The sequence below is a fragment of the Gymnodraco acuticeps genome, unplaced genomic scaffold (assembly GCF_902827175.1).
Source record: "Gymnodraco acuticeps unplaced genomic scaffold, fGymAcu1.1, whole genome shotgun sequence".
NCBI lineage: Eukaryota > Metazoa > Chordata > Actinopteri > Perciformes > Bathydraconidae > Gymnodraco > Gymnodraco acuticeps.
The window spans coordinates 379,006-391,724 of NW_022991444.1; the positions used below are offsets into that span (position 1 = coordinate 379,006).

General features: G+C 38.9%; 1 protein-coding gene across 6 annotated transcripts in view; it reads left to right on the forward strand.

The window, feature by feature from the left end:
* LOC117532877 (plexin-A1-like) overlaps window positions 1-12,719 on the forward strand; it is a 294,410-nt gene that overhangs the window by 142,758 nt on the left and 138,933 nt on the right. For all 6 annotated transcript variants that reach the window (XM_034196449.1, XM_034196453.1, XM_034196454.1 and 3 more), the window contains exons 5-8: window positions 8,813-8,913; window positions 10,197-10,320; window positions 10,611-10,764; window positions 12,215-12,314. In XM_034196449.1, coding sequence (XP_034052340.1) covers window positions 8,813-8,913; window positions 10,197-10,320; window positions 10,611-10,764; window positions 12,215-12,314 — 479 coding nt within the window. The remainder of the gene's footprint in view (window positions 1-8,812; window positions 8,914-10,196; window positions 10,321-10,610; window positions 10,765-12,214; window positions 12,315-12,719) is intronic.

Sequence of the window (12,719 nt, forward strand, 5' to 3'; positions counted from 1 at the left end):
CCCCCACTCCCCTCCTCTCATCTGCCACTAGGCAAATTAAGAGCCTCTTTATCATGACCCAAATGAGAGAGGCTCATTTGTAGCTGTTATTTATTTGTAATAAACTCTCCCTATCATCTCCACTGCGCTCCCTCTTTCCTCCACTCTGGAACAAAAAATGAATCCTGCGATGTTCTTCTGTCCACAATCACCTCCCGTTATTAGGCTGAAATTAATGTTTGGTAACACTTTATATTAAGGTACACAAATTAACTAGTTGTTAATTACCATGCATATTAGCAGTATATTAGCTCTTTATTAGTCATTATAAAACACTTATTAATGCCTTATTCTGCATGACCATATTCTACAAGTAATAAGCCATTAGTTGAGAGTTTTTCCTCAATAACACTCTAATTAGTGCTTATTTATTGCAAGTAAGGCAGTTGTTGTACATGAGTTTTGGTCTTAATATGCTCTGCTCAATATGGGCCTAATAAGGCAGTAGTACCACAAGAATAGTAATTCTCCCATAATAACACTTAACACATATGATCTATTCTTATGTAACAAGACATTAAACTATAAGTGTTAATTGTGTCTAAATAACTCAAAATTAGGTATTTATATAAGAATATGTTCCCTATTTTAAAGTGAAGTCTTGCTCATAACCAATAAGCTAGTAATTTGACTCTAATTGACCGGAACAGGTTCCCTATTCTAAAGTTGCCTCCTCTTCACACTTTGTAAATACATTATAGAACACAACTACTGAAATTAACCTCAACAGTACATGAACAAAGTAGGCACATGTTGGAATATCTGTTTTATTAAGGAACCACTAAAGAGAAGTTCAGACACATACAAAAACATGTAAAGTTTCTCCAAGGCTGAGAACACATAATGCAGCCTGTACTTTTTTAATAAAAACAGATTTTTAACAGATTTTATGTATTTGTGATCATACTGTGTGACCTGCTTGTATGTACTTACACAATAGGTGTACTGTTCTCTCTGTGTGTTGTACTGTCTCAGTGTGAACATAGATTAAACAGCCAGCCAACTCTTTTGAGAGCCAGGGAATGAGCAGCCATGCTCCTTTATTGACTTATTTGAGTCTACTGACATTCAAACGCAGTGGCGAGCTGTGACTTTTATACCTAGGCCTCTGACAGACCCCCCCCCCCCCCCCCCCCCCCCCCAGAAGGAAGTGCCACAAACTGCAGTTCCTCTAGTGGCCAACAGGGGATGGATGCAAAAAGGAGCCATTCCCATAGACCCCCATGTTAAAATGCCCAACTTTACAGCCGAAATAAACATGTTTCTAGCCTGGATCCAATCAAACTTATTCTGGATATAGTTAGATTCCACCTTCATGACAATGGAATAGGGAATGCATTTTTTTACCGTGAGTTTTTATAGTAAGTAAAGTAACTTTTGCCGTGAGTGAATGAAAGTATGATTTCTTCTTGAGGTATGCAGTTTAGCGTGTATACATTTGCTGAATATGAAAACACTCAGTGTGTGCCCACTGTGCGACTGTCAAGGATAAACAACCTGTGCCCCCCGATATATGTCGTATGTATTATTGCTACACAAACATTACATTGCAGTTTAAGTGTCGCCAACTCCGTTTCTAATATGCAAAAAGACTGCAAAATGCGTCTGATTATTTTTAGTATTTTAGATCTTTCCAATCCAGACGAGAGATCTCTCTCTCCCGTCTGTGTGCGAGGGGGCGGGGCAGTTTACACACACGCATCTGCTACATGCAGCAACACACACAGATGGAGGAGATGGCGGAGAGAACGTGCTCCGAAGTGTGGTTAAACTATAGCCGTGTCGATGGGGACAATGCTCGTTACCAAAAGTGCAATAAGAGTTTAGCATGTAAGGGCGGTAACATGAGCAATTTGTCTAAACATTTAGCAAAAGTGCTCCACATTCAGACGGAGGAATGCACCGGGTTCGACTGTCTTTCTAGCAGCTCTGTAGCCCCATCCACGAGTAACGTTTCCACGTCAGGTGTTATGTATGCTAGCAGCAACACACAGAGTTAACTACATTATACAAACATGGGTTAATGATTAGAGGAAACTGAGTTATTTATTTTGTTAAAGTTTCAGCTATTCTGTTTACAGTTCTGTCATCAGGTTATTTAATACGATTTGTTAAAACATTGTTGTTTCTTTTGATGTGAAATATTATGTATTTAATTTAAATAAAAAGCAATGTTAGTTTTGTAAACAATTTGTTTAGCTATAGTTTACCTTATTTTTTTCTCCAAAAGAACCGATAAAAGTACTGTTAAAGGACCGGATAGATAAGCGCTATCGATAAAAGTAGTAGTACCGTTAAAACCTTAACGATACCCATCCCTATGTGGATGTCAGTTTTACACACATTCTGAGGCCGCCGTGCCTATGTTTTTTGTTTTCACTGCTAATTTATGCTTATGTTCTATTAGTGCATTAAATCATTAAAATCATTAATGAAGTTTCAGCTCAGACCCCACGCTTAATATGTCTCCCCCTGGCCCACCTACATTTCTCCAGGCCCACCCACACAATAATTCCTGGCTACGCCACTGCCCTCTACCACACAAAACAACATCATTTATCTAAACACCTATCATGATAGGGCACCCACAGCCAAGTAACAATTAAAAATGAATTAAATCGGCACGGCGGCCCACATTGAAAATGACTTAGGCATACCTTTGATGATCAAATCACTTAAACACAAAGTCCATCCTCCTGTCCTTTTGGATGAAGCACTTGCGGGTCATTCAGCTGATCCTTTGCCACTCCAGTTTATCATTGTAGGCTAACTCAATCTTGAAAATGACTCGGTTAATAATTTCGCAACGATGTCACCACTATCACTGACATGAGCCATCATGAACGGATTTATGCTAATCATAAATCTATCCATCATAAATCTATCGATTAGATTTATGATTCGAAAATAATAAAAGTGGGTAGACATGTGGATATTATCCGACTGAACAAAACGTGCATTTATCTAACAGGTTCGTTTTCCACTGACCTTATTTCAAGCTATTTTCCAAAATCCTATGGAGAAATCCCATTGCTTTTTTGTCGAGGGAAACCGAGCGCAGCTTACTTCCGGGTTTTAGGACGCATCACTGCAACACTAAGTTGATGCGATTTGATTGGATTGTGAGGCAATCCTCTGGGTTCCCTTGGCATGGCCCTGACTAATCACAGGTTGGCAGGGGCATGACGTGAGCCTTGTCTGATTGGTCAATCCCTCCATTTTTTTTTCACCAAGGGAAGCCTATAGAGTGGCGAAGTCACGCCCATCTACTTCCGGTCCATGGGACCTTATTTCGGAAAAATTATGTATTGAAGTCAATGGAGAGAGAAAACGTATCTTTCGATCCCGTTTGAATTGTGCCATGAATTACACATATGATGTTTGTCAGTCTTAAAAAATAATTTCCATGTCCAAAAAGTCACAGTTTGTCGTAAAACTGTTGAAATATAAGACTATGAAAAATACGCAACTAGAAAGACTACAAATCCCAGAGTCGCGTAAGTGATGTCACAATTGTTTTCCTCCACTAAGAGATAGCTAAGATAACTTTAACAAGATGCCTGTGTGCTTAGTACCAGGTTGTTATCATACCAGCAATGGGTCTTGTTCGTTCTTTCGCTTCCCGTCTGATGAAAGGACCAGGAGTGGCTGGATCAAGTTAGCTACCTAGCTAGTAGCTAGCACGTTAGTTAGCATTACAGCCTTGTCATTTTTATTAGCCTTAATATGAAGTAACATTAAGTAACCCAAAATGTTAAACAGTAAGAGTAGTAGTCATATTTCATGAACCCTTTGAAGAGTACTGTCACCGGTGTGATCATTCTATAATACACCATTTAAGCCCGGGGGAGAAATGCTAACGCTAGCATCGGCAATCGCCGATCTTTTCTACTTCATGCTATCTGCACAAATGGTTGACATTAAACATTAAAAAGACCAGGCAGTTCAGAGATAATCAAAGGAAGGCAGGCAGCTTTGCATGGCATTCTTCTGGACGTGTTTCATTGTGGTGATAGTGAGGGTAGTCAATCCTTTTGTTGACAAGACAGTAGTGACGGCCATCTTGGTGACGTGTGTTGTTCTGCGAGACCAGAGATGTGGTTCATTGAGCGTTTCACACAAACAAATGTGTTACTTCACAGTTTTACAACACTTTTTTTTTTTTGACTTGCAAAATTATCTTTTAAATTGACAAACATCATATGTGTAATTCGTGGCACAATTCAAACGGGATCGAAAGATAATCTTTCTCTCTCCATTGACTTCAATACATAATTTTTTCGAAATAAGGTCCCATGGAGGTCCACCGGAAGGGGAGGGACTTCGCCACTCTATTTCGGCTGGCCTCCTCTCGCAACAGAGTGCAATCTACTGTTTTACCATAACATCTAGAGGGGCGCTGTTTCACTCTTTGTAAAATACTCAATGAGAATGGGGGAGAGACGGGCCGGCAGCAACACACAACAAAGAATTTTCTAAACTAAACTGTTTTTATTTATTTATTAAAATTATAACTACAATCCGAAAAAACGGCCTGGCTTCCCTTGGCCTCCAGGAGAAAACGCCACTGCTAATTAGAGGGTTATTGAGGAAAAACTCTCAACTAATGGCTTATTACTTGTAGAATATGGTCATGTAGAATAAGGTATTAATACTTGTTTTTGTAATGACTAATAAAGAGCCAAAATACTGCTAATATGCATGTTAATTAACAACTAGTTGATGGTTAATTTGTGTACCCTAATATAAAGTGCTACCTAATGTTTAAAAAGCTAATTTATTCACGGTGATATCATTCTTTCGTTCTTTTTCCACCTCATTCCCCCTGCCACTTTCCTCCCCCGCCTCCCTCCACTGTCCACAGAATGAATGTGTTCCCCTATGCAACAGAAAATAGGTCAGGAATGGATATGCCATATTTAATATTAAAAGGTGGTTCTCTCTTACTTACCGTCACACAAACACACACACACACACACACACACACACACACACACACACACACACACACACACACACACACACACACACACACACACACACACACACACGCTCCCTTGCCACCTCAGTAAGACAAAGAGTCTTTGGCTAAGCATCTCCTGCTTCCCGTCCTATTATCTGTTTTCTAAAACTCAATAATTGAACTGTTCCATTGGAATACATCATCCTGCCCACTACCACAAAGCCCCATTGAATAAACTTCTCTCCCTGGCTATTGTGCTTGAGTGTGACACATTTCCCCCCCTCCTCTATCATATAGGCTCTATATCTAGCATAGTATTTGTCCTAGCGCTAGTAATGACTGCAATTTGCTGCTATTTGGTGTCCTGTGAGAGGCCTGGTAATGGTAGCATTATAATAGTTATCAGACACAGGTTACTATTATCATGCTATGAATCTGCCATAAGCTATTGTGTCCCAACTGTTTACATCAGAGTGACACAGAAAGATGAGGTAAACATTCGGAGGATGAAATGGAGGGTTTTTGTCGGTGTCTAGTTGAGAGTTGTGTTTTTAAAAAGCTTTCTAGGGATGCCACTTTATACATAATAACATCTAAGGAGCATACATACCTACTACAAAAGGGAAAACAAATAAAGGAGATGTCATTGCACAATGTATACAAATTGTGCACACAGACAGTCTTCAAACAGTGTAGTTTTCCTATGAAAGCACCAAGAGACATGGTGTTTGTGTCCTGTGTAGAAACCTAGTAAATGTTGAGTATTTTTCTGTATATGCATAACTTCAAACATACTTATTTAAAGCCAAAATACAATATTTTACTTAACTTAAGAAGTCGTTTTTTTTTGCATTTTTGCTTTGTATGGTTTAATGTGAATGTGAAAACTGCGTCCATAACACGGGAGAAAGTATGTTTCCCTCAATACCAATATTAAAATGGCAGTTTTTTTGTTTAGGAATTAAATTGTAGGAAACAAGCGTCATCCAATCTGATTCAAAGTCGGAGAATCATGAATGTTTGAATGTTATGCGGCAAACTATCAAGCATATTATGAAATATTTCACCTTAAGTGAAACATTTGGCATCCTGGTGGCACAACATGATAAGCAAGGGTCCACCTCTGGGGACCATGAATGTTTTACCAAATATCATGCCAGTCTGTGAAATAGTTATGGATATATTTCAGTCTTTGATAACTTGAACAGACACAAATTAATGAATCGTCACTCTGCAGGAGGGCAGCAGAGCCTGCTACCTGTATTTAAATTAATCTGAGGGAATAACATATTTGATAGCATACAGTGACATGAAATCAAGGTATGCATTTGATTAATCATGCAGCGGTTGTTCAAGCAAAGGACATGAAAAGAGCCTGATTCCCTGTTTGAAGGTTGAGAATTTGAAAAAAAGGCGCATGAAGGAAGAGTTTCCACTTTGAAGGTTCCTACACTGCGGTGCCTGCAGCTGCCATTAGAATTCACCCTCACCACCTTCCAGCTCACCTGGTGTCCCCCCTCCCCTGCGTTATTGATGTCGTACTTCACCTGACTGAGGCTGCTGGAGGTGTGCATGTGTCTGTAAGTGTGTATGTCGTTCAGTGGATTATTTAAGTATTGAATAACTGCCCCATATCAATTGTCTCAAACTCTTAATTTGGTCCACATTGTAACTTTCTCAGGTGTATGCGTGTTCCCCTGAGGCAGTATCCTGTCTGCCAATATGTCTGTCACGAACAAAATCCTTCCCCAAGATGAGATATAACACATGGATGCTGATACACTGCTGCTTTATTGAGATCTAACAGACACAGAGTAGACAGGAGTGTGCACTGGTATGATTTAAGCATTTCAAAAAGCTTTCTTAAGGGATCATTCCTCAACTTTAAAATATTTTACATGGGTGAAAGTCAAGGTAACTCGCTGATGACAGAGTAGACAGATGGTGGGTGGTGAAAATGCAAACAGCAGCAGAAAACACGTTTCATGACAGGTGTACTGTATAGACAACTGTGTGGAAATGGGCTACTTGAATGATTATGTCCTCTCCCTCCCTGATCTCATCTTACTTTGGTTGCAGTTTAAGCAGCAGCTACATTTGGACAGCACTGTTTGATGTCCTTGTTAATACGCAAGTTCTCCAATTTCCCCAGAGATCATTAAAGTTTCATCTTATCTTAGTCATGCAGACTCACAGATGGCAGCCAGTAGAGATTTAGCGGACAAAAGGAGTAACTCTTGATGCTTATCTTGATGGTGTTATGTACAGCACTGTACAATATCATATTCTTTGTAAGAAATTCACACACGGTAAGCAAGCTTAGTCCTTTTTTATAGTCCTATCACAAGAACAGATGTTTGTTAACCCTTTCTAAGTTCATATGTAAAGAAAATATTAAAATAATACATAATCACAGCAAAATCAAAGTGTTATATTTTCAGTGTTGGAGTTGGGAATTTAAATAATGGAGTTGTTTCAACTAATATTAAGTGTCATTCAACTCCAAGATAGTTATTATTCAAAACGAGTTGGTGTTGAAACAGGGAGTCAATTGTTGAATTATCCAAACAACTCTAGAGTGTTGATTTAATTACCAACCCACTCTCTTCAGTCTGCGTACAAATGACACGACTTTACACATTGGAAATGCGTGCAATAGATACGCAGAAGTCCGATGTTGCGTGCATATGATACGCTAACCATTCCCATTGAGTTCTGAGGCCGAGTTTTGCGTGCATATGATACGCCACGTTTCGTGCCTGCACCACTTATTTTTGTCCGGTCGGGTCTTGGTAGACCGGAAGCTTTGTGGTTCATAAAAACATGTTCTTACTCAATACCAAGCCACGATTATTGCTTTTATTTTAAATCGTATAATGTCTGACTTTTGTTGCCGTCTGTGAGGAAAATAAATGGGGCTCAGAGCCTCAGAATACTGAAATCTGTATTTTTTCAATCTTTTTTTCCTTCTAATTTGTTATTCTTTTCTAAATAACACACTGTTATTTACTCACCAATAACACACAATTATCCTTGTTTTTATTTATTCATTTAATTCTATAATCTTGGTCTTTTTAGCCGTTCCTCAGGAACTGAATTTCAAAATAAAGTCACCGGAAACAGACGTAGGCCTATAAGGGACATTTCGACCATCATTGCGATACACACCCACTGAACTGATTACCCAAGATCCTCAGCTTGAAGCTCGGTGATTGAATGTTTTGGCCGCAATGCACGTTGGGATATGGTGTTAATGCGATATGAAATTCGAAAAACATTTCAGAGTTTAGGATGGCCGAAGAGTCGAAGACACTACACTACAAATGAGTGATCAGGAGGCGCAATCTTATTTTTAAAGGGTTTTTACAATAAGTAAAGTAAGTAAGATTTCTGAGAGCTATTTTCATTTTCTATATACCTTTTAGTATTTTAAGCTGCCTGCATGTATCAGTGTTTCCTGATCCACTGGAGAACAATACATACTATATCACAAAGAGATGTTTGTCAGGGGAGGTCATCTTAACCCAAGTGTGTATTTACATGTGTTTAAACCTCTACTCTCCCCCCTCTAGCTAGCCTGGTATGCCGCAGTGTGGAGTTCTAAGCAGCACCTCCAGAGCTGTTTATCTCTGATACAGTAGTCACAGTGGGCTTGTTCCCTCCTAATCTCATATTCCAGGCATAGGACACCTCCGGTAGATCCTGCGTACACCAGGCCTATATGGTATAAGCTGTTTGAAGGTGGTGTGAACAGGGTTTACGTGGAATATTAACCAAGTGTGTATTTCTATGTGTGTGTTTTAATTCCAGGTGACCCGTGTACCGGTGGAGAGCTGTGAGCAGTACAGCTCCTGTGGAACTTGTCTCGGAGCAGGGGACCCTCACTGTGGCTGGTGTGTGCTGCATAACGTGTAAGTGCATATACTGTTTGCTTTGTTGAATTCATTATGTAATTTCATTGGTTAGATTATGTGGGCTCTCTGCAGATAATGTTAAGTTGTGACAAGTAGTATTATGTGGAGCTGCTTTGTGTGTCAACAAAAATTACACAATTTGTGGTCTCTTAAGCCGTTATGTTCAGCAAAAAAAAAAACTTAAAATCACTGTAATCTTATGAATTCATACATGTGTAAAGAAATTACATTTTTTGAATGACAAAGTCAAAGTCGTCGATATTAGAAGTCCTTCCCTCATTCTTTGTTTATGAAAATGGTCATAAATACATTATTTTCTATTACTTTTATGATGGGCTACCAGCTGCCCCCTTGGTGAAATGACATTGTTTTCTGACCCACTCACCAAATGAAATAAATGGGACTTCTACTGATACTCTCTTTCAACAACGATTTCAAATCGGTGCTTACTTTGGTGCACTGTATACATACATAATTTTTCATGGATAACAACGACATACACTAGGTTATATGTGAATAGATATAAATTCACGTGGTTTATACACCATTAATCTTGCATTACATCGTTTAGACTGTGAACTTTGTATATGTTCAGCCAGACAATATACTGTAAATATATAGTAACCCAAATATTTCTAAAGTCTGCATTACCAAATTATTGGCACATAGGTACGTTTGGGTGGGGCTGGCATGATGAGCTATCAGAGTTATTGAGGTGTCAGGTTTTAAACGCCACCATGTACACCTGTGTTAAATTAATTGGATGTTACTAGTCAGCTGATAGCCAACCAGATGAATGAGCCTCTGATGGTGAGGCATGACTGAGCAGCTGGTGCCAATCAGCTAATGCATTGTGATCGCCTGAGCTAACACTATGCCCCATTTTTTGTTTTCTCTGGCTGTGTGCTGGGCTCTATATTTGACTGTTGTACTGAACTATGGTGTGTTTTTGGTTGTCTGCCATAGTGATAGCCTTTTAATAATGTATAAGTGCACTTAATCCACTGTAAACCAGGGCTACATTTTGGTTAAGGCAACCTCACGTTAAGTATACATACATATTGGTTTAATGATGGAGCCAGACTACTGTTCTATCTCTCCCTAATAAAGAGGCTTATGATGGTACCAATGCCAATCTTTCTACAAACAACGTGCAATTTATCTCAACCAATAGTAATGACTAGTGTGGATTTAACATGGCAAGTAAAAGTGAACTAAATACTTGCCTGTAATTCAAACAGTTTTTGAACGGAGTCATGACTATTGTATCTTCCACTCAGATGTTCGAGGAAGGACAGCTGTGAGCGAGCAGAGGAGCCTCAGCGTTTCACCACCAGAGTGGAGCAGTGTGTGCGACTCTCAGTCCAACCTGACACCGTCTCCGTCACCATGTCAGAAGTGCAGGTACAGTGTGTTGATATGTGTCAGGGTGTGTGTTTGTCAAACAGGTAGACGTGGAAGAAAGGAAGATAGACAGCACAAATGAGCAAGATAAATGTGAAATTAGATGTAATGAAGCGTGTTCTTGAGTCATAGCTGGCAGTTCGTCAATCATTTTGAATTGTAAGCTGAAGAGTCACATATATGCACATATTTGAGTCGGACAATTGAAATCTTGCTAATGGCATCACCAATAGTACATTAACTTTATGTTGCCCCTCACCCTCTCCTTTCTGCTTTCCTTCCTCCTCTAGTTGTCACTTCAGGCACAGAATGTGCCCAGTTTGTCTGCTGGAGTGAACTGCTCATTTGAGGACTATGTAGAGACAGAAGGACGCATCTACGGGGGACGGATCTTCTGCCTGTCCCCTTCGACAAAAGAAGTGTTGCCCATCACTCGAGACCAAGGTAAAGAAAAAAATGTCTAAACCTAACCAAATCACATCATGTGCATCGATTGTTGAATTGTATAATTATGGTGTGGGATCACAATAACTGACTTTTACTATGACAATTGTGCTCTGTTGTGGAATCTACCTGTTGCTAAATGTCCATTTTGAGAATGAATTATCATTTTATTATAATCATAGGAGTGTGTAAAATAAATGAATGAATCTACAATTTGTTAAATAACGTGGAGATAAGAGCACATGTCTTTATTTTATGTTATTTTATCATTTATTTTCAGAATCAGAGAAGTTAACTAAATATACTTTTTATTTTGTAAGTTTCAATTGCCCCTTTTTAAAAATCTTTTTTTCCCCTATTTTCACTTTTCATAATTCTTCAGAGTTAATCAGGTACCCCCTTGTTTCTCTTAAGATGTCAAGCGCAATAGCCTTACATTAGCCTGTAAGCTTGAGTTAGCTGAATCCACAAACATGATAAAGATTTTTGTTTTAAATAACTGTAGGACGATGCTGTCATTTAAGACACTAGAAATACACAGTCACAAAAATAAAAACTTTAACTATAGCCTATAGCCAGTTAGCTGGTTAGCTGGTTAGCTGGTAGCAAATACGACATTGTTAAGCTATTGTTCCATGGCGATGTTTATTTTGACTTTGTGTCAATAAACTGCAGCAGTTAGAAAGTTGATTCATAATTACTTTGATATTGTTGTCACTTTAGCTAACTGGCTACATTTGTTAGCATTTAACATTAGGCTATTAATTTCTATCTTTCCGATTGGGGCATCATATACTCGTTGCAGTAAATAAGTTCGGCTAACACAGTTGTGAACTTGGGAGTGCTTTAGGTTCACTGGGTTTCTCGAAGTTGCACATTCTGATTTTGTTATAGTTTTGTCACATTTCAGGCTCTTAACTTTCAAACCTTTGTCTTAGAGAGAAAAAAAGGCAGTGCTTCATTATGTGCTTCTCGGTTGAACAGTTTTGTTTGATGGTGTCCAAAATAGAAAGTTTGCTTCATTCAGCCTGTTCATTCAACTGTGAGAAACACGAGTCAATCTGCTCCTTAAATGCAACCATTTATTTGTGATTATTAACATGAGAAACTGCTGATTCACTAACTTAATGCACAAAACCCATAAATGCATATGGACAGCTGAGCAGCTTCCCTTTTAAAATTCTATTGACTCAGCTCTAGGCTCTGCTTACTCTCCAGCCGTTATATTACGCCTCCAAAATGTCAGCTGTACAAGAACTGACAAGTAACTCTAAAAATGAGGCAGTTAACATTTCCGAATGTATTGCCTGGGCTTGGGCCTGATCCTGGGTTCATGAAACATTTTCCCTATACTGACTTTATAAGATAACATCTGTTGTACTTTATAGAGATATTGGATGACTGTAAAAGAAGAAAAGCAATGGTTACACAGTGTTTTGTGACTCCTTAGGTGATCGACGCATTATAAAGTTGTATCTGAAGTCGAAAGAGACGGGGAAGAAGTTTGCCAGCGTTGACTTTATCTTCTACAACTGCAGCGTCCACCAATCGTAAGTTTTATTATTTTTTTTCTAGGGTAAAAGTTTGTTGCTAAGTGTGCATGAAATGGAATTAGATATGCCCTGCAAGATGCAGACTGGTGGAAAGCAGTGATCAATAGAGTGGGGACTGCGGCCCTTTCTCAAAAGCAGTAGTGCTCAAATATTGGCCTGCAAATGACTCCTGTAACGTAGAGGGCAGCATGCAACCTTTGCTAATTCATTATTCAATGTATTTAAGCTTTTTACAAATCAATTAGTTCATTAAATCTCAAGCAATAAAGGGAGTACTGGTGAGTGAAATAATACATCGATTCTTAACCATGCAGGACCTAGGAGAGCAGCCAAGCTTTCGGATCTTAAAACACGTCAGTCGTGTTTCCTGGAAATGAATTATCCATATTTTAAGCATTGATA